Raw genomic sequence first — 21,126 nt, forward strand, 5'->3', positions numbered from 1 at the left:
CTAAGATCCCCTTCCATGATGGTGTCACCGGCCTGTGACAAGGAAGCACCTTGCCTACAGGTGGAAGGGCCCCCACCCCTGGTGAAGCCCAGGCCCCCACCCCAGGCTCCTTCAGTCGCCGTACCTGGCGCAGGGCGGGGGGCTTTGCCTGGGACAGACTCGCCACCGGCCAGTGTACACAGTGTTTAATTGGGGACCCCACCACTCACGGGGGGGACCGTGGGCTCACACTGACCTTCGTGGTAGGGTCATGCGTTCTCTGTCTCTCAGTCCCCATGGCGAGCCCCTCCCCACAGCAGCAGTGTGCGCAGGAAGGGGCTCCTGGATAACAGTCCCAGGACTGCTGCAGGTGGAGCCTGATCCTGGTGCTGATGGAAACCGGGGATGCAGTTTTCTTTTGTGTCTTCTATTTTTTCAGAAAAAGGGAAATGCAAACTCTCCTGAAGTTGCAGCTGTCCCTGCCTGGTGTCTACTCACTTGGCACTGGGGCAGGTGCTCTGACCACTTGCAGGGCCCTGGGGGCGGGGAGGCTGTGAGTCTCCTGGCTGCCTGCAGTGGGTCATGGAGGCTAGAGGTCGCAGGAGTGGGATCGGTGCTTCTTCACTTACGCAGGCCTGTGGGGGTGAGGCGAGGGGTGGATGGAGGTCAGAGAACCCCTGAGGAGCAGCTCCCAGCCAGGGGAGGAAGGCTCGGGCAGTCAGCGGTCAGTGGGGGCTGCTGTGCCCTCTTCCCCTGGGGAGCTTGAAATGCAATTGGGACAAAATCCAAGAAGAGGAGAGCTTCCTGGCCTTTGGCAAAGGGGTCGGGGGTGAGGGGCTCGGCTTCTGGAAGGCCCGGCCCAGGCCTCAGGCTCCTTGCCAGGCAGGCCAGGCCTTGCTCCTGCAGAGCTGGCTCTGGCCGCTCTGCCGGGTGCAGGCAGGGGCCAGGGCGTGGAGCTCAGCGCTCACCCTGGGTCATTCTGGCCCTCAGCCTCCATAGCTGGAGGGAAAGCCCCAGAGGCCTGCCCAGCCTGGCAGGCCTTTCAAAGTGGGCCCTGGACGTCAACTGTCATGTACCCTGCCCAGCACGTGGGCTTGCGTGAGGCTGCTCCCCTGTCACAGGAGCTGGATGCCCTCTACCTCTGATGGCCCTTGGCCGTGATGGGCCTTCACTTCCAGGGTAGATGGTCTGGGGTCCCCAAGAGGGCCAGGGTCCCCAGGGGATGGCTGCAGGTGTGGCCCTGAAAGGCAGGCTGGTCTCTGAGGGCCTGGGCAGGACAGAGGAGGCACAGCTCTGCCGAGAGAAGGACCACAGCCGCCTCTTCTGAGCCCAAATTTCAGGATTACGTGTGGGCAGGACTGGTGGCAAAAGCTGCTCCGGAGCAGCCCAGGCCCAGGGTGTGCGGGGCTGTGGATGCTGCTCTCCAGGAGGGAAGAAGTCTGCTCCTCCAAAGACAGCAAACTGACACCCCAACTTGCCCACTACAGTGAGACCCCTGGAGAATTTCCACGTCCCCTCCTGGGAGGTGGCCTTTTGGTGCCCCATCAGCCCCCTGGCACAAAACCTGCTTAGATGCAACTCCCCAGACCTGCTGGCTCAGAGTTCCAGGGAGTGGGGGCCAAACTCCAGGGGCTCTGTGCCCCCATACCCTGCCCAGAGCCGGCAAGGAGCAGATCTCTGAAAAGTGGGGGATGGATGGATGGATGGAGGATGGACAGACAGACAGACAGATGGATGCCTGGTGAGGCTTCCCCACAGAGAGGAACTTCATGGCTGTGCTAACCCAACTGGCCAGGCCCAGCCGGGGGCAGGCCCTGCTGGCCATACTTACAAGTAAGCCTGCTTGAACAAGAGGCTGGAAGGCTTTTCATGGACATGGTAGAGAGGAAATGGATCAAATCCACCAATGAAATCAACTGAAAGAAATTGAGATCCAAATAAAACAAAACCCAGACAATGGAAAAGATGACAGAATGGAGAACACGCCCACCACAGACCCTCCTGCACTGATGGGGGGACCGGATGAGCCTGGGGAAGGATGGACACAGGGCACAGGGATGCAGTGATGGGAGGACGGGGCAAGCTGAGGGGCCCCTGGGAGGATGGATACTGGGCACAGTGATGGGGGGACAGGGGCGAGCCAGGGGGAGGGTGGACAGTGATGCAGTGATGGGGGGACAGGGGCGAGCCGCGGGGAGGGTGGATACTGGGCACAGTCATGGGGGGACAGTGGGCACAGTGATGGGGGGACAGGGGTGAGCCAGGGGAGGGTGGACAGTGGGCACAGTGATGGGGGGACAGGGGCGAGCCGCGGGGAGGATGGACAGTGGGTACAGTGATGGGGGAACAGGGGCGAGTCGTGGGAGGGTGGACAGTGGGCACAGTGATGGGGGGACAGGGGCGAGTCGTGGGAGGGTGGACAGTGGGCACAGTGATGGGGGGACAGGGGCGAGTCGTGGGAGGGTGGACAGTGGGCACAGTGATGGGGGGACAGGGGCGAGTCGTGGGAGGGTGGACAGTGGGCACAGTGATGGGGGGACAGGGGCGAGTCGTGGGAGGGTGGACAGTGGGCACAGTGATGGGGGGACAGGGGCGAGTCGTGGGAGGGTGGACAGTGGGCACAGTGATGGGGGGACAGGGGCGAGTCGTGGGAGGGTGGACAGTGGGCACAGTGATGGGGAGACAGGGGCGAGTCGTGGGAGGGTGGACAGTGGGTACAGTGATGGGGGGACAGGGGCGAGTCGTGGGAGGGTGGACAGTGGGCACAGTGATGGGGGGACAGGGGCGAGTCGTGGGAGGGTGGACAGTGGGCACAGGGATGCAGTGATGGGAGGACAAAGGTGAGCTGGGAGCCCCAGGGGAGGGCAGACACCGCCCAGACCTGGAGACAGCTCTCTTTGGATGATAAATAGTGTGAGTGGCTTCCAGGTGAAAGGTTTCAGTGGACACTCTCAGCAGGGGGATGTGGTCTGGGGGAACCGAGCAGGGACGTGACAGCCAATCCTTGGAGCCTGTTGAGGGGCTGCGCCAGGCCTGCCAGGCTCTCCTGGTCATTGCCCCCATCATGTTCACAAACGTCAATCGCCTGCCCTTGAAGCTGTGTCTGCACCAGTAGTGAGCGGCACAGGCTTGCCGGGCAAAGCCGGTGCGTCTCTGACTCCAGGGCTGGCTCCCCTCCCAAAACGCCTCCGTGTAATCGACACACGAGCTCTGTTTTGTGTCCTCCCAGCCAGCTGTGGTCTGAGTGATGATTTGGCGGTCGCGCAGCACAAGGGCTGAGGGGGATGGTGGCTGGTCCTTGAGTGAGCCTGGTCTCTGAAGGACACATGGACCACCCAGCCCATGGCCACTTGACTCCTGGGAACAGAGGCTCTCAATTCTGATTCCAACTCCAGAGAAGGTTCTGTCCACAGAAGCTGTGCACCCCCGGGTGTGCCCAGCCCCTGCCCACCCTGGCTCTGCTCTTCTCTTTGGGGTCTTCCCATGAGACCATGTCGGAACTGGGGCACGTCGGGGCCAGCGAGGGCACCTAAGTGTTGATGCTGCTGATCAGAGGAAAGTCAAAAGGGGCTTCCACGTGGAGGAAAAGTGAGAAGCTGCTCAGATGGGCCCAAGCCAGTCCTGAGGGCTGGTGGGATGCCCAGGGCCAGCAGGCCCAGCTCTCAGTGCAAGGAGGGGAGCGGTCTGTTCCTCTGCAGGCCTGAGGACTCAGCCTTCCACCTGCAGCAGCTGTGGGGGTGATGGGGGGGGGCTGGCCCCCCAGCACAGAAGACCTTGGACCTGGGGGGCCAGGGGGTAAGCTGACCCTTGGTACCCACAGCCCAGGACCCCTCCTCATCTCTTCTTAGGGGGCTGGACCCCAATGGGCATGGGGGCCCATCTAAGAGGTGAGGTCTCAGGCTGAAGCCACAACAGGCAGGAGCAAATGAAGCCTCCCCCTCTGTGGCCAGCCCTCTGCTTCCCTCTCCCTCCCCCACTGCCTGGTGGGGCCTGGCCAGGTCACTACCAGGCTCCTGTGGGAGGCTGGCGGCCGCACACTTACAGCTATCTTCCTCCTCGGTGAAAATGCTGATCACATAGCAGGCACAGACAAAGCCCACGAGCTGAAAGACACGGAGAGGCCAGGGTGAGGACGCCAGGCAATCTCCAGGAGCATCACTGTGGGACGTGGGACAGAGGCCCCTAACCACGAGGCCACAGCCTCTCCTGGGCCTCAGTTTCCTCTTCTGTAAAAGAACAAGGAGAGCTGATCTGCCCGGCCTCTTTAGCTCTGAAGTTCCAGATTGCGTCACTTGTGGGCGAGGGGGCGACGTAAGTGAAGGCGTCGAGGGGGTGAGGACTGGCCAAGGGACAAGTCAGTCAGGAAGATGACCAAGCCCCTGCTTTAACAGGGGAACGGAATGCAGAGAGAAGCCCTCGGAGACAGGCGACCACAGCCTGGATGGAGCCCCAGGCTGACCCCCTACCCCCTCAGTTGTGGCCAGTCATCCCCCGGGCCTCTGGTCTTAAGCAGCCAACCACGAGGTTTCTCCTCCTTGGGGAGGGAGCCATCTACACGCAGCCACAGCTGGAGAGGTTCGAGCCAGCCAAGCTGCATGGTTCGGAAGAAAGTGCAGGAGAGATGGACTAAGGTCGCAGCTCAGGGGGTAATTCTGGGCAGAGTGGATGGGGCTGCTGCCCTGCGGGACCTGGGGGCTCAGCTGGGCAGAGGCTCCTCAGCCAGGCTCATGAGGATGCTCAGACTTCAGGGTAAAGAGGGCAGGCCCACATTAAAGCCCACACACATGCCCATGCTGGGGCACCAGGGCCACTGTGAGAGAAAGGGCTCCAGCTGAGATGGGGTGGGGCTGGCGCTGCCCACTGCCCTGCCCCTCTACACTTACAAGACCCGGGCGATACTAATGGTGGGCTGAGTTACTCTCAAGCGTAGCGTTTACTGCCATCAAAACTGCATCCTCCTTAAAGAGAATGAATGGGACCTGCCCTGACGCAGCTGGGCTGAGAGACGACACGCACAGCGGCCCTGGAGCCAAGCTGCTCATTTTAACATGACAGCAAAATGCATCTCGATGCCACAGGGGCAGCTCCTGGGGTTCCCATGGAAGCCCACAGCCCTGAGTGCTCGCAGGGCCCCTGGAGGGGCTGCCCCACCCCAGCTCATCTAGGAGGCTCTGCAGAGGAAGCAAATTCAGCCTCTTCCACAGAAGCTGGAAGCCTGAGAGGCAGCCCAGAACTGCAAGGTCATGCCCTCCGGCCTCTGAGCCCAGACCTGCACCCTCTGGGGCATCACCACTTGTTCCTGGAGCACCTCCCATACCAAGCACGGTCGGGGCCACCAGGACGTAGCACAGAGTGAGGTTCCACTGGTGGTGGGTCGGAGGGGCTCCAGACCCTCCCTCCACATTCTTGACCTTGCACAGTGTGGACAGTGTCCACAGGCTCCCATGCCCTCCAACTTGGGTTAGCCAAGGGGAGCCCAGCAGGAGATGGGAGGGAGGAGGAGAAGCAGGGCAGCATCCCCCAGCCCCTTCTCTGCAGGGCTGCCTCCCACCACGGAGCAGGGATGGGGGAAAGGGGGGGCCGCAGCTCCACAGAACTCTGCCCGGGTATCCTAACTCCTCCCTTCAGGCCAGGCTGGCAACACCGCTGTGGCTATGCACCCCTGGGGAGTGGGGTACCCAATGTGGTCCCAACAGGGCACCCACACTTAGAACAGCCCCTTCACCAGCCCCCGGGAGTTAGCCTAATCTGAGTGCACCACCTCTGTCTTGCTGGGACCATGACTGGTCAGGGAATAAACAAAGATTTCATAGGGGCTCCTGCTATGGAGGAACTACAGCAGGTCTTCTGGGAGAGGGCAGGGAGTGGGGGGGTCTCTCTGTGAGGCAACCCAGGAAGGGGTGAGAAACACCGGTAAGGGGAGGCAGCCGGTGGCACGGTTTCTGGAGCAAGGGGCCAAGGGAAGGAAAGAGCTTCCAGCATCATTCCCAGGCCTGACTAGGCCGCCATCAGCAGTGGTGAGGCCTCAGGGGGGTTACTTAACCTGGAACGGGCTCAAGAGTCCACTTGACACCATGATGCACATCAAAGGAGTAGAGAGACCACATGGGGACGGCACTGGCGCAGAGGAGAGCAGGAAAAGCTCAGGCTCTGTGCCCCTTGCTCGGGAAGCCCCGGTCCTTCAGGGCGGCAGGCCAGGGACTCCTCCGTGCCCACTTGGGCAGCCCTGCCTCCTCGCTATTGAAACAAACTTAAAAAGCCTTCCCAAAGGCTTCTCCTGCCCCCACTCTCTGGCTCCCCCCCAAAACACACACACACACACACACACACACACACAGGAGTCGAGCCCGGGAGCTGGCCGTGGTGCTGAAACGCCTCCACAGCCCTCCTCTTCCTCAGGCGGGGTCCTGGGGGAGGACACCCCACGCCCACACCTCTGCCTTCCCACCGCCCCTCCTGGCCATCCTCCGGGCTCCCACCCAGATCCTCCACGAAGCTCTCCAGACGCCCCCAGGGCCTGCAGTCGCTGCTCCCCCAGCACCAGCCATACTGCCTCCTCTGGCTGGCCGTCTCCTGGCCACCCGACTGCACAGGGATGGCCAAGGGTCTGCTTCTCCTAGACACTCCAAGCAAACAGCAAAGGGGTGGCTCCCAGCAAGGCAAAGGACGCAGGGCTGACTGGTCTTTAGAAACCTACATTTCCTTAGAGAAATCCCTTAGAGAACCCCTGTCGTGAAGGAGAAAAGCAAAGGAGAGGCCCCTCCTGTCTATCCCATCGACGTGCAGAACTCTCCCCCTCCAGCAGTGGCCCCACCAGCAGCACATCACAGATGCCCCCCGAGAATCTCCATTTGCCCGTCTCCAGTTTGCTTTCTGTCATCTCTCCACAAATTCCGTAAGAGACTTCAGAAGCTTGGAGTATCCTGGGCAAGTGGGTCCTTTCTCCTTTCAAGGAATACACCTGGGTTCTCACGTGGTTTCAGGTAACCCGGGCCCTCACTTTGCCTCAGTGAGGGAGCTGTGGAGGGAAAGAGAGGGTACCAGCACCAGAGGGAAGGGCAGCACCCCAAATGCCCCCAAGTCTGGGTTGCTGTAGGAAAATCAACAAGAGCAGGAGAGGAGGGCACCCTGGAAGTTTGCCAGGCCACCTGAACTGTCACAGTTTCTCACCAGGGATGTCCCTAGATTTGGAATTCAGTTTCCGCCGTCAGCTGCTGACTGCAGAATCTCCGTCCTCTAAGCCCAATATCCACCTGGACATGTTGGTGTTGACCACTGAGAGCACCAGGAGAGGCAGGAGCCTCTGGACCTGGCCAGTTCCCTCCAGTGGCCACACCAGACAAGACCAAGCACAGCACACATCCTCGTGGTGCCTGTGAAACCACTGCCAAACTGAGCACTTTCTGCCCCTACCTGCTTTTCCCATCGAGTCCTCCCACCCACACTTTGAGGAAGGTACTGTTACCTTCCCACTTTACAGAAGAGGAAGCTGAGGCACAGAGAGGTTGAGTGGCTCACTGAGGGAGCACAGTGGGAAAGTGGCATCACTGGGACCCACGTCCTCATTGCTGTCCAGGGCTGGAGAACCCATGGCCAGGCTGCACCTGGTTGTGTGATGCCAGCCTCCCCTGGGCACAGGCTCCAAAGTCCCCTGCAAGGCTGCTCCTTGCCGAGAGGCCTTAGGTTCTGTGGGCTTTCTGCGACCGCACGGGCTCAGGGAGAGTGGTGTAGGTGGGCAGGACACAAGGAGATGGCCCCCCTGGACAATCGTGTCAGGAGACGTATGCCGCTTGTCCTCCAGGGCCACCAAAGCCCACAGTGGGGCCTCCCACTGGCCTGACTTGGCCCATCACCGTTCACCATGCAAGCATGACAGGCAGCTTCAGAAAGGGCCTGGATCACCCCCGTGGGGACAGTGTTTTGCCACTTCAGTCCTCCAGGGGCTGGAACCCACACGTAGAATCTTGAAGGTTGTTCAGCTGCTGCTGTGGGTTGAATTGTGTCCTCAGATATATGTCCATGTCTTGAACCCCAGAACGGATGAATGTGACCTCACTGGAAACAAGGTCTTTGTAGATGTGATGGAATTAAGACAAGGCTATACTGGACTAGGGTGGATCCTAAGTCCAATGACTGGTGTAATTCAAGGAAAAGGAGACAGAAATTTGACATAGAAATACACACAAAGGAGACAGCCATCAGGACACAGAGGCAGAGATCTGGGTGAGACATCTACATGTAGACGACGCCAACAGCTGCCAGCAGCATCAGGAGCATGGGGGGCCTGGGATAAATCCTTGCTCAGAGCCCCAGAAGGAACCAGCCCTGGGACACATTGATTTTGGACTTCTGGCCTCCAGAACTGAGAGAATAAACTTCTGTTGTTGCAAGCCACCCCATGGGGTTCTTTGTTACAGTGGCCCTGGGAGACTTATTCGGTTGTAAAGCCAGAATTCTGCCTGGGCTGGCTCAGGGCACACCAAGACGCTCCTTGCTCATGCAGCCCTGCCACACATGGGGCAGTAGTCACCCTGCTCAGAGAGGAGCCCGGCGTGGGGATCTCCAGCCCAAAGGGCACCTCTCCCCACATAGGACAAAGCCCCTCGGTGTGGCCAGGGCAAGGCCCTGTGGCTGCCCTTTGGAAATGCTTGATGACTCCATCTTTCCTCATGGACCTCCAGGCTGTCAGGACCACCTCTGAGTTCACAGAGTTTCTTCGTGGTCAATCCACAATCCCCGACCTCTGACCCACTGCTCGAATCCAGACACGTCTCCTGACACTTGGGTCCCCTGATAAGGCACACCCCTGGAAGGACGAACTCCCTGTGAGACCCCCAGCTGAAAGGCAGCCCAGGGTCGGACATCCTCCCTGTAGTAGGCTCCACCCCTGGCGAGTGACATCACGACACACTCCAGACTGCCATGGGCCATGAAAGTCTGGTGACAAAACTCAGCCCTGCTGCTGGACCTGGGGTGGCCTGCTCAGGTCGATGCCTGGGGAACGGACACACATTCAGTCTGGGCCCCGGAGCAGGCTCTGTGGGACGCTGCTGGAGGCTTTGAGAGCAAGGAGGTGTCTGGAGATTTGTGAGATGAGGGTTTCCCCTGGTGCCAGCTTTGAGGGGATCTGGGGAGGGAGGCATGCTTCAAACACACCCCATCACAAGGGGCCCAGGTGTCTTTCTGGAACGAGGAGGCCACGCACTCATGGTCAAGGCCACCCTGGGCTCTGCTGACCAGGCAGTGGTGTGTCCCAGACCAGCCAAGCCCCAGAGAGGGCGTGGTACAGGTGCCCCCCACCTCCTGTCTCTGAACGAGGCTTGTGCCCACACTCCCGCCGCAGCCTCATCCAGATTCTAGCTCCTTGCAGCTGGCTGTGTGGTCTTAGGTCAAACCTCCACATTCCCCTTCTTAAAGTGGGGCCACAATTCCTCCCCTCCCTGGGGGAGATGATGGAAAGAAAGAGCGGCAGCCAAGAGCTCTGGGTCTCCCTAGAACTCAAATCCAGGGACCCTGGGCCTTGGCAAAAGATGGGAATCTCGGCCTGTCTGTGTTGACAGAACAGTGAGAGGAGCCTCTGCTCCTGCAGAAGCCCCCCAGCCACCTCCCTGGCCCTGCCCCCACATTCATGCCCTGTGCAGTGATCCCTACACTGAGCAGGGCTGGCCTGCATGGACACTGAGACTGCAGCAATGATGGAGTGTGACGTCCCAGGCCAGGTCAAAGGGCACTGCAGTCGACTCTCCCTCCCTCTTGGATGGCCGCCCTGGGGGACCAGCCACCATGTTGAGAGGATGCCCACACAGCCCTGAGGGGGGTTCACGTGGTAAGAAACTAAGGCCTCCCGCCGAGGGCCACCGAGTCCTAGTGCGGCCTTCAGACGACCGGAGCCTCAGCCGACGTCCTGACTGCAGCCTCATGAACCACCTTGAGCCAGGACCCACCATTTAAGCCACTCCCAGATTCCTGACCTCGGAAACTGAGACAAAGCTGTATTGTTTCAAGCCACGACATTTTGGGAAACTTTGTTACACAGCAGTAGACAGCTGCTACAGCTACCAACCAGCTCCATGGCCTTGAGCACGTCCCCTTCACTGTGCTTTGGTTTCCTCATTGACACGTTGGGGGCACGAGGGAGGTAACGAGAGGACAAGTGAGATCAATCATGCCATGTGTGGACACAGTGTCCCCCACACAGGGCCCAGGTTTGAAGCTAACTCTGTCTAGGTCGCAGAAGGGAAACTGAGGCTTGGAGAGGTGACCAGTTTATTGCTAAAGTCACCCAGGCTGCCACCCTAGTCCCCAGGAAAGTCACCCTCCATGGCCCAGCAGGGGTGAGGTGTCAGGCATTCACTCAGCCCCGGAGCCCTGCAGACGCTTGTGCCCACTCCCAGCCCCTTATGTTAAATCGCTCCTCTTCTCTGAGGCTGCAGATAAAATACAGAATGTCCAGTTAAATCCGAGCTTCAGATAGCTGGCAGATCATCTTAGTCTAAGTATGTCCCGACGTGGCATGGAACACACTCACACTTGTCGCATATCTCAAACTCAAGTTTGACTGGGCGTCTGCACCCTGCTCTCGACACACAGGAGCAGAAAGGCTGCATGCAGGCCAGACTCGACTCCGCCTCCCTCTGCAGGTCCCTCTGCCTCCCAGGAGGTCAGGGGGAAGCTCTCGAGGTTCCTCCCCTGGCCCCACTTCCCCAGGGATAGGAGGGGACGGCAGGAGCCTTCATCTGGATCCCCCCTCATAGAGGGCCCCACTGTCCCCAGCCAGGCCCACAGCATCACAAGAACCTTCCAGCTCTGTCCCCTCGTTTCATCCTCACATGGACCCTGGGGTTGGAGCTGGTCCTTGGCCCATCTCACAGAGTGGGACACTGAGGCTCAGGTGGCCCAGGCCACACAGGTGAGGGTGGCAGTGTGATTCCTTACCTCTCGGTCAGGGATGGGGGTGAGGATGGGCATCCTGCCCCGGCAGAGGACAGCGGGTCCCGCCGCGTGCACAAAAGGCCTGAGACCTGGTCCCCCAGCAGGTTAAGCACCCCTGACACCCCCATCGCCCCTCCCCCACACTCACCGCCACCAGGATCTGCAGGGCGCTGTGCAGGGCCTCCACGTAGCCGTGCTCCAGGGCGCAGCCATGACCCGGCACCGGGGCCTGGCTGTCTAGGAGCCCCAGGCTGGCCGCCGGCTCCTCACGCACACAGCCCAGGCCATGCTCACGCCACCAGGAGTGGTGGCGGGAGAGGTTGAAGGTCAGGAGCTCACTGTCCTGGGGGTGAGGGGTGGGACCAGGTTAGAACCAGAGACGCTGCCAGCCCCCACCCAGCGCAGCCCAGCGTGGGCTCCCTGGGAAGGGCGAGGGGTGACCTGCCCTCCCGCCTCCCCTGCCCCCGGCCTCCTGGGCTCCAGCCGTGGGGGGCAGGGGCACCAAGGCCCTCCCAGCTGCTCCCCTACAGCGAAGGCCTCGCTCTGCTTGTGCTGGGCCCTTATCTCACACCCCTCCTCTAGGAAGGCCTCCTTGCCCAGGTCAGACCCCTAGGGCGTGCTCTCAAGGTACCCTGGGCCCCCCGTCACGTCTCACCAACGCTGCCATTTTAGTCGTGTTTGAACTGGATGTCTGTCTCCCCCGCTGCTGCCCCAGATGTGGCCCCACAAAGCAGGGTCCAGTCTGCCCCACCACCCACACGTGCCAGGCACTTGGGCCAAACCCCACCCCAACTCCTGGCTCTTAAGACCTACCTCTGAGCTTCGTGCAAGGATGAAACAAAACACTATGCCCAAAGTGCCCCAAACCGCGCAGCTCAGACAGAATTTCTTCACCAAGGACACTCCCAGAGGAACGCGGCTTGGATGTGGTCCCAACCCCTCCCTGCCGGAGGGGCCAGCGGACTTCATTGGCATTTGGAAGAGCAGAGTGGCCCAGAGGACAGGGCAGGAAGGCAGCGTCTGCTCTGCCTGGCTGGCGCAGAGCCCCCTTGCTGGCATTCCCACCTGCACACCTCTGCTAGGGCTGGTCTCTCTGCTCCCTGGCTGCCCGCCCTGCCTCTCCTTCCAGGCTCTGACCAGGCTCTGAAGCACCCTCCTCCAAGAAGCCTTCCCTGGTGTATCTCATGCCCCCGGCTAGAGGCCGCTTGTCCGCCAATGCCCACAGCCCCTCATCCATCCATCAGTTCACTGGCTTTTCCCCAAACATTTACAGAGTCACTACTGTGGGCCGGCACTGCTCTGGATGTCGAGGACCGAGCCACGAGCAGACCCAGCCCCTACCTCCGTGGAGTGAACAAGCAAACGTGTCCAGTTCCCAAGGTGGCCCGACCACAACCTCCTCCGTTGCATGAAACCCTCAACTTTACTCACCTTCGAGAGGCCCCCCACTTCCAGGTAGAAGCAGATGATGAAAACGTTCCAGGTGACCCAGACGGCCGCCCACACAGCATACTAGGGAGAGGAGACAGCGGGGCAGGGAAGGTGAGCCCAGCTCTTTGCGGGGAGGGGCCCAACCCGCTTCTGCCCGGTGCCCTCAGGAGACTTGAGCGAGGCCTCTGTGGGGGCTCTGCCCCAAGGCTGCGCCCGGGACACTCCATTCGGAGGGTGACTTCCCTCAGCCCACTGGGACAGGTCTCAGCCAGGGAGCTTCCCGCGCCGTGCCAAGAGGGTGACCAGGCTCCCGCTCCCATGGCAGAAATGCCCGGGAGATGGGCCCACGGGCACAGCCAGCCTCAGGGCACACTTTACTTGCTCACTGTCCTGGCCAGAGATGCCTGTGGCTCATCCAAGGTGGGCAAATGATGAGCAAGAACATGAGTGGCCTGAACTCCCAAGTGCCCCTAAAAACCACCCCAGAAGAACGCCCCGTGCGCTGCCCGCGGGGAGCAGAGGCCTGCAGCAGTGCCTGCTCTGTGGGTCCCGCTGGCACACAGCCACACTCGGTGTCACCAGTGCTCAGGCTCATCTGGGCCATGGCAGAGCTGAGCCCCTCCTGCAGAGACTAGCCCAAAGGCCTGAAACATCCACTTCCCGGCCCCCTGCAGGAAAACTTGCCGCAAACGCCAGTCTAGACCAGCTGTTTCGATCAGCACTGAATGAAAGTGCTACTCTGATCAGAGCAGAGCTTTCTGCTCCTTGTTTGAGCGTCTCCAGAGGCAGGACGGCTGCGTGCAGGGGCACGGGCCAGGGCATGTTGGGGTCAATCATGGCTTGGGCCCCTGGGCACGGGCTCTGTGCCTCAGTTTCCCAAAAGCATCCCCGAAGCCACAATTTCCAGCTGAGAATTCTAAGTGCCCGGGTTGTGGAAAGGTTGGAGCTTGGGAGTCTGGGAAGACGATGTGGGGCTGAAATCCTGGCCTTTCCGGGGTGTTCTGGTGGTTTTTAGCACAACGTGCTGCTGGAGGCCCCCTTGTTGGTCATCCCAGCTAGCGCACCTGTGGGAGGGGGACTGGAGCACAGTGGACTCACCACCACAACGTAGCGAGGCCGGTACTGGATAGTGCCGAAGAGCCCCAGGATGACCACGACGATGTGGATGAAGGTGGCCAGGATGGGTGCCCACTGGTAGCCCAGGAAGTCGAACACCTGCCGCTCCAGGGCGGTGACCTAGGAGCAGGGGGGTGAGGGGCGGACACCTGCCGCTCCAGGGCGGTGACCTAGGAGCAGGGGGGTGAGGGGCAGTGGAACCCAGAGGGAGGCCCAGGCCCACCTCTCCTGCCTCATCACCCCACTGAGGGCCACTGAGGTCTCGGCTCTTCCAGTAAAAGTGTGCAGTGAGTCCGACGAGCCCTAAAACCTCCCCATGGGGTGTTCCTTCTGTCCTGAAGGGCCCTCTTTGAGTAAGCACCCCTGTCCTCAGTTTCCTCATCTGGAGAATGGGAACATGGGGCTGCTGTGACTCATGGGGTTCTAAGGCCAACAGCAGGCACAGGGCAGGAAGCTCGAGCTGAGACACGCAGCTCTCGGGGTGGTGGTGGCGAGGGTGCTCCCCACTTCCAGGGCATTCTCGCCCGCCAGCTCTGCAGGCACCAGCCCAGCAGGTGCAGCCGACAGGACCAATGGAAGGGAGTCAGACATCTGGTAACTTGATGTTTCATCCTCAAGGGAGATGGACTGGCTCTGGGCACAGTCCTGGCTCCAGAGAGCACTCAGTTGTTCATTCGTTCATTCGTTCATTCATTCATGCCATCTGCGGGCCAGCCCATCACATGTGCTGGTGTTGACAACGCACCAGGAGAAAATACAGCCAGATCTGTGGCATCCCACCTTCCTGTCTGTGCTCAGGACAAGGAAGGCGCGTCCTGCGAGGGCTGGAAGGGGCCGCCACATCCTGAAAGGACAGCCGCAGAGAAGGGACAGCATCCTGGCGGCCCCGCGGATGCCCTCCACCATTTCCCTGCAGGCCCACTGTGTGCCCAGGGCTCCTGGAGCTGGGAGAGCTTTCCTGACCCAGAGGGATGGCTGGTGTGCGGCCTGGGGGGGCGTCCGCTGAGCCCTGGCTGGGGGAAGGCTCTGAAAGGTGAGGAGTGAGCAGAGCCCTCCAAGCAGACACCCACCTGGCCACTAGAGGGAGAAACAATGGTCTTCTCACAGCCGGTGGCCAGGTCGCTGCACAGCCCTCCCAGCACTGGAAGGGCTGAAACCATAGGGGGCAGAGCAGGGGCAGAGCAGGGAGGGTGGGATCAGGGGACCAGGGCAGCTGTCATCTCCTACAGGGAGCCCTGGTACTGTGATTGCAGATGGAGCCTGGCAGCCTGGGCCTCCGTGGATTTACCCGTGGTCACCAGGCCTGCTGGCCACAGATGCCCCGACCTCGCCCAGAGCATTTGGCCCTCACCCCACCCAGGCTCCACTCCCCGGCAGCCTGGAGCCCTCGAGGGACAGACCAGCTCCCAGAACAGCTGCTGTGGGTGCATCCTGGGCACTGCCTGGCCACTGTGCATGGCCCCAAGGTGGGGGCAGCTATTTCCAGGAGGTCGGTGCAGGGGGACATTCCAAGCATGTCCTGCAGGGGGCTGGGGTCTGCCCTAGGAGACAGCTGGGAGTGGGGAGTGGGGAGCAGGGCTGGCCCACAAGCGTGGCACTCTGAGCCACTTTCCCTCTTGTCACAGCGTGTCCCACCCCCAGGTCTGTCATGGGTTTTTCCAGGCGAGTCCCCTGAGGCCGGCGACTTTGGCCAGGCGGCGATAGGCTTGTCCTCTCCAGTGACCAAGGAGAACCAGGGCCAGCGACCCCCTTTGTCTCCCAGTGTGCCCTCCACAACCAGCGAGAGTGCCAGGTCCTGCTGTTTGCTCCACAATGAACAAACTCTGTTACCGGCAGCCGTCTGAAACACTCCGCAGAGAAAGGGGCAAGTTCTGGAGCGATGCGCAGCACCGTGGTTGTTACTGGGACGGCCTGGGTCAGCTGTCTGAGCCCCCGGCAGGCAGCTGGGACCCTGGGCATGGCCCATCCATTACAGGAACCCCCCAGAGCCAAGGGGAGGAGGCTGGGCATCCTCCCCTGCTCCCTCCAGTCTGAGGTAGACAGTGTGGGGCTGCAGCCTCCCTGACCACAGGCCCTGTGTCCTTCGTCGCCAAGGTCCTGAACCGTGGGGGGCATCCCTGGGGGAGGGGGCGTTCTTGCTTGGTGGCCTTTCAAGAAGGGGGCAGAGGTCGGAGGGTGCTAACAGGCCAGGAATGGGGACAGGGGTCTGGTTCAGTGCCATGGACACAGTGGGACACACAGAGACCCAGCTGCCCATGAGACAGCTGTGTCCTCACCAGCCAGACTTTGCCTTCACGGCGCCACCACTGTGGCTGTGTGCTCACCGCTGGTCTGTCTGTCTGTCCCTCTCTGACAATGTCCGCAAGCCCCTGCCTCGGGGAGCACTCCAGCCCCCTTCCTCGTCCCCAGAGCCCATCTGGGAGAGGCTGGGGTCCACCTCTGTCCAGCTTTCCCAGGTCTGAAGATCCCACTTGTCCTGGGCTTGCTGCCCCTCGCTCTTAGAAGGTCCCCCCCAGGACCTCCAGGTCAGTTTGGGGCAGCCAGTCCTGTCCTTGGAGACCAGCTGCACAGCTACCACCCTCCCCTGGCTGTGGGGAACTCTGGACACTCCTGACTGCTTGACCTCTGCCCGACCTTCACCCCTAGGGCCCAGTGCCTGGCACACAGTAGGTGTTCCACAAACACAAGTGCAAGAAACAGAAACTGCTCCAGAAGCTGGACGGCAGGGTGCCAGGGCCCCTTGGGGATTCCCCGGTGCCCCCGTCGGGCAGCGGCCTCGTCAGGGCAAGCCTGAGACAGGGCTCAGGTGCACATTGTGGGTTACGAGCCCCTGCTCATCCGACGTCCCACCACGAAAAATAACCCTTAATTGCAACCCTGACAAACACCCCCTACGTGCAAGGAGAGCCCCTAGATTGCATACTGGGGAGGCTGGAGGGGCTCCTAACCGGAGACCCTTCATGTCTGTTCTCACAGTCCCCGCTGGCCAGTGGCTCGGTGGACAGAGAGCTGCCCTGAGACCTTGGCCAGCTGTTTACACAGAGAAAGGGAGAGACCGTGAGCAACCCTCTGCGTGAGCAGATACGCTCCGGCCAAGGCGAGAGTTCTGGCCACAAGAACTGGATTAACCAAGACGGGTCTGAGCCTGGGGGGAATGGGGGGTGCCCCAGCTAGCCGTGGCTGCGTAAGAAGCTACCACGAACCTTGGGGCTTTTAACAACATCTGTGTATTATCCCATGACCCCTGCGGGTCAGGGGTCCAGGCAGAGCTTAGCTGACTTCTCTGCTCGGATTCTCACCAGACTGAGATCAAGGGGTCAGCAGGACCAAGGTCTCAGTGGAGTCTCCTGACGGCGAGAAGGCCCAAGCTCACCACACGGGCTGCAATGGGCGTTTGGAGTGATGAAGCCCCAGGACAGCTCCTCTGATGAGGCCTCCACACGCCCCTCTCCACATGCTGTCCTGCTCCCACGTTGTGCCCCGCACCACAAGGGGGACCACAGAGTTGCTGTGACACCAGGAAGGCGCAGCCAGGGGCTTGGTGGGCAGTCCCCTCACCATCTGTTCCTCATAAAGCAACAGTTCTATTTGGAGAGAAAACCCAACATCTCCCCCAGAAGGTCTGACCCCACGCCCACTGGGAAAGACCCTCCCTCACTCCTCTTGCTGTCAGAGACTCCTCCGTGCTGGAGTCTGGACCCGCGTTCCTAGGTCCCACCCTGAGTCCTCGGCATCTGGGCTTCAGTTCAAGGCTGGGTCAGAGGGACAGAGAAGCTCCCCAGGACCCCCGCGCAGGCCAGGGCAGGGGCACGTGCCCACCCGGAGGGCCACCTCTGCCTTGATGAGACTCAGATCAGCCCCACATCGAGGGAATGTCAGGATCGGTGAGCACTCTGGACCGTCATAGCTTGAAAATGAAGGATCTCAGCGCAGAACCGTGGATGTCACCGAGAACTACACACAGAACGGAGCGAACATGCCATTGACATCTCCCACAGGAACTCCTAGTGACACTTCACCCTGAAGGGTCCTGGGGAGCTGCCTTGCCATCACCTCAAACATGGGGAATAAAAGGAAGCGTCGGGCCCAGAGGTCTTTCTCCTTCTGCCGTCTGAACCATGAGGGGAGGGGATGATGCTGCTGCAGAAGAATTACAGCTCAGAAGCTGAACAAGAACTAAAGAATCATCCCAGGCAAGGACCCCACGGGGAGGGGCACCAGAACCCCTGCAGGCAGGACGCACGCAGCGGCTGCAGATCACAGCCCAGATGCAGACCTTGCTGCAGCTGGATTCAGTTTCAGGGGACGAGGACAAGCAGAAATTAAGCCCCCTCCCTAGTCTGCCTTTGGCTGTGGCCAAGAAGCCTGTTCCCCACAGGATGGGGCGCCAGCAGCCTCCCAGGCCTTTGGGGACATGGTTCCCTCACCCTGTGCCCTTGAGACAAAGTTTGAGCCCCTCACACGGGGCGGGGGTCAGACCTCCCAGGCCTCTCACTGCCATCGCACCAGGTGGGGGCAAAGCTCTGGGAGAGTGGGAGAGGAGGAGGGGAGCGGGAGGGAGGGAGGAGCCCAAGCATGAAGGGCCTACACTGTGGTGGGCAGTCGGGGGGCTAGGAAGAAGAGAAATGCACATCCACATGCACAAACACACACACATGCACACGCGCCGTCCTCATGGGCAGAGCCAGCCAACACAGAATGACACAGAATGAAATTATGCTCTGAGCCCCAGACCTCCCCTGGGTGCCCAGAAGACCCTCACCAACCGGTAGGGATGCCTGCCCTGCCTAAGCCCTGAGCGCTATGCACAGAGGTGGTGGCGGAGTGAGGACAGCCCCCAAGACCCCTCTTCACCCGCTGCCTCGCATCATCTGCCACTAGGCACTGCCCTGTGAGGCCCAGGCTCAGGGCTCAGACTGGACGTGTGTCCTTGATAAGGGATCTCTAAGGCTGAGGGGGGCTTCCACCCTCCGCTCCCAGAAGAGACCCTGCAGCCCGGGCAGAGTGGCCACCATGGCACAGTGGCGTGGGGGGGGGTGGGGCGTCTTTTTCATTTCTAAGCCATGGCACTGAAAGGCTCAGTGCTCTGTGGTCCTGTGGCCACAGTCAGGAGGCCAGAGGGGATGAGCGATTTAGCTCCGGTGGCAGCTGCCCCACACGTCTCACTGAGTTCTCGCTCCCCTCTCGTCACTGTGCTGGGGCACAGCCCGGGAAACCGCAGCAGCACACGCTGGCTGGCCCCGCTGGCTCCCAGTAGACAAAGTTCACGCTATTCTTTGGGGAGAAAGCTCCCAGAAGAGATGCGCGGGCCTTCATCCCATGGCTTGGTAACAGAAAGCTCTCATGCTTGTCAAAAAGAGAAAAGAAAAGCCACAGGACTCCCCCCATGCTTCCTCCTCGGCTCCCCACCCCGCACGCAGTGACCAGAGCCCCAGGTGGTGTCAGACCTCTTCCTGCTCTGCTGCCCCTCCACCCGGCCGAGAGAGACGGGTGGACAGCCAGGACAAAAGCCTTTCCAAACTCCCTGCTGCACTTCAGCCGCAGCCTGGCCAGCTGCCCGGGGACAGTCTCGGCCCTCGGGCTCGTGTGGCTGAGGCTGAGAGTTTTCGAGGAGCCCTCTGTCCAGGGAAACCCTGCTGCCCTCAAGTGAAGATAACACTTCCCTCTTGGCTGCAGCCAAGTCCTAGGGGCCTGCAGGGGCACCCATCTGTGCACTGTCCACCACAGAGGCTAAACCGTCTGACCCCCGAGCCGGGAGGCCACACCCCTCACCCAGAACATTTATTTCTCCTGCCCCGAGTTCCAGCCCATCTGACAACTGCGAGTGCATCCCACACACCAAACTCAACACATCGAAACCAAAGCCATGGCACCCCAAAAGCAGCTCTGCTTCCTGAGGCCCAGACACCACCGCCAGCTGCCAGTCGCCACACTGCAAACCTCTCGGTCAGCCCGGGCTCCTCGCTGTCCTTCACCCCATCATCCCTTCCTCCCCTTTCTGCTTCCCAACTCCACCCCTGGGAGCCTCCTAAGGGATTCCTACTAGTGGGGGAGCCTCCCGCTGAAGATAGTGACACCACTGCTCCAAAGCTTGCAATAGCTCCCTATTGCCAGTGGAGCAGTCCTGGGGCCTCACAGCCTTTTGTGGGGCCCAGGGCTATCTCTCAGCCTTACCTGTCCAGCACAAACCCTGCAGACCACCCACCTCCCTCCAAGCTCCCCATCACCCATGCCCCTCACGCTTCAGCAGCACCGAGTGCCCCACAGGGAAGCTCTGGCAGTTCCTTCCCCCCGCAGGTGGGACACGCCAGCCCGTGTATCCTGGTCCCCTGCCAGCTCGGCCAGAGCCCTGCCCCAGGTGGAGGACAGGACACGGACCCTGCACAGCCATGGGCGCAGGAGGACTTTCTACCTAACACTCCTTTGAGGCACCCTTCTTCCTCTCTGGGCCCTCTGGCTTCCCGAGGAGAAAGCACCCTGCCCAGCTGAGCCCAGAAGCACACCCAGTGTAGCATCAGCATAGCAGCATTTCCTTTTTAAGACCAGAGACCCAGGGGCCCATCATCATCTCCCCCCCACCCCCAGCCCACTGGAGACATTTGTTTACCCCCCTCCCCCAGAACAGCAGGTCCTGGGATGGGGGAAGACCTGGGGTCCCTGGAGCTCTATCCAAGGGCAGAATGGAAAGTTGGCCAAGGGATGCCCAAGTTCTCTGATAAAGCTCTGCATCCAGGGGGCCCAGCTAATCCCCCCACAAAAGATGCGAAGTGCAGCCCTGGGCACGTGCCCCACCCCCTTCTCCAACCTCCCTCTGGCTCCCCATCTTTCCAGGCCCGGGTGAATAAGGAGGGACCACCTCCTCCAGCTAGGGAGGCAACAGGGATGGGCAGGGCCGGGCTCACACACCCCAACACACACACTCATTCCCAAACTTACAACCACAAGGGGCTGTCAGGTCTCAGAAACGAACTCCGCGGCTCACTCGGCCCCTGGTGCTGGCTTCGGAAAGGGAGCACACACTCTCACACGTTCTGTGCGCCTATACTCCGGGCCACCCACGCCTTGCGACACGGGTGGACACCGCGCGCAGCAGCGCCCCTTCCAGACGGCGCCGTGCCCACGGGACTTGTTGAGCGCGGGCCAGGCTCCCCCCGCCCCCAGGGACGCCCCGAGCCCGAGGCTGCGAAAGCAGGGTCCACGCGTCCCGCCCGAAGGCTTTTGTTCCGCGCGGGCCCCTTGCAGCCGCTCCCCGGCATCTGTCCTCGCAGCTCAGGAGCCCCCGGTCGGCCCCGGCGCGCGCGCGCACGGAGGGGCTGTCGCTCACAAGGCGCTGGCTCCGCACGCCCCCAGGGGCGAGGGCGAACTTCGGCCACAGAAGGCCCCGGGTCTCAGACGTCCCCTGCCGGGAATCCCCGGGCGCAAACCCAGCGGGCAGGGCTGGGGGCGCGGGACAGCGCCCGGATTCCTCACTGTGCGGGGACCGCGGGGCCCGAGGAGGCGTCGCCACTCACCAGCTGGAAAGTACAGAGGAAGATGAGCGTGCAGCGGCCGGAGCAGCAGCCCATGGTGTCGGCGCAGCCCGCGGGCGCCGCCTCTGCCGGTCTGAACGCGGAGCCGCCTGCGCCCTGGGCGCATAGAGCCTTGTCCCGCCGCCCCCGGCCCCGCCCC

The 21,126-nt window shown here is 61.4% G+C and overlaps 1 protein-coding gene across 1 annotated transcript; it reads right to left on the reverse strand.

Moving 5' to 3' along the window:
- Positions 1-183: 183 nt before the first annotated feature.
- Positions 184-21,086, reverse strand: NKAIN4 (sodium/potassium transporting ATPase interacting 4). The gene is made up of 7 exons (XM_044748694.2): positions 20,970-21,086; positions 13,441-13,578; positions 12,343-12,423; positions 11,060-11,254; positions 4,022-4,082; positions 1,811-1,895; positions 184-614 (listed from the first exon to the last, which is right to left on the reverse strand). The coding sequence occupies exons 1-7, from the start codon at positions 21,021-21,023 to the stop codon at positions 605-607; spliced, it is 624 nt and encodes a 207-aa protein (XP_044604629.2). The 5' UTR covers positions 21,024-21,086; the 3' UTR covers positions 184-604.
- Positions 21,087-21,126: the final 40 nt, after the last annotated feature.

The sequence above is a fragment of the Equus asinus genome, chromosome 15 (genome assembly GCF_041296235.1).
Source record: "Equus asinus isolate D_3611 breed Donkey chromosome 15, EquAss-T2T_v2, whole genome shotgun sequence".
Lineage (NCBI taxonomy): Eukaryota > Metazoa > Chordata > Mammalia > Perissodactyla > Equidae > Equus > Equus asinus.

Excerpts from the sequence above, each read along its gene's own strand:
- NKAIN4 (XM_044748694.2), bottom strand. The coding sequence starts at position 21,023 with ATGGGCTGCTGCTCCGGCCGCTGCACGCTCATCTTCCTCTGTACTTTC. Across the intron at positions 12,424-13,440 it reads GGCCTCGCTACGTTGTGGTG|TATGCTGTGTGGGCGGCCGT; the intron begins GTGAGTCCACTG and ends TCCTCTCCCTAG. Across the intron at positions 4,083-11,059 it reads CCCTGCAGATCCTGGTGGCG|CTCGTGGGCTTTGTCTGTGC; the intron begins GTGAGTGTGGGG and ends CGTGTCTTTCAG.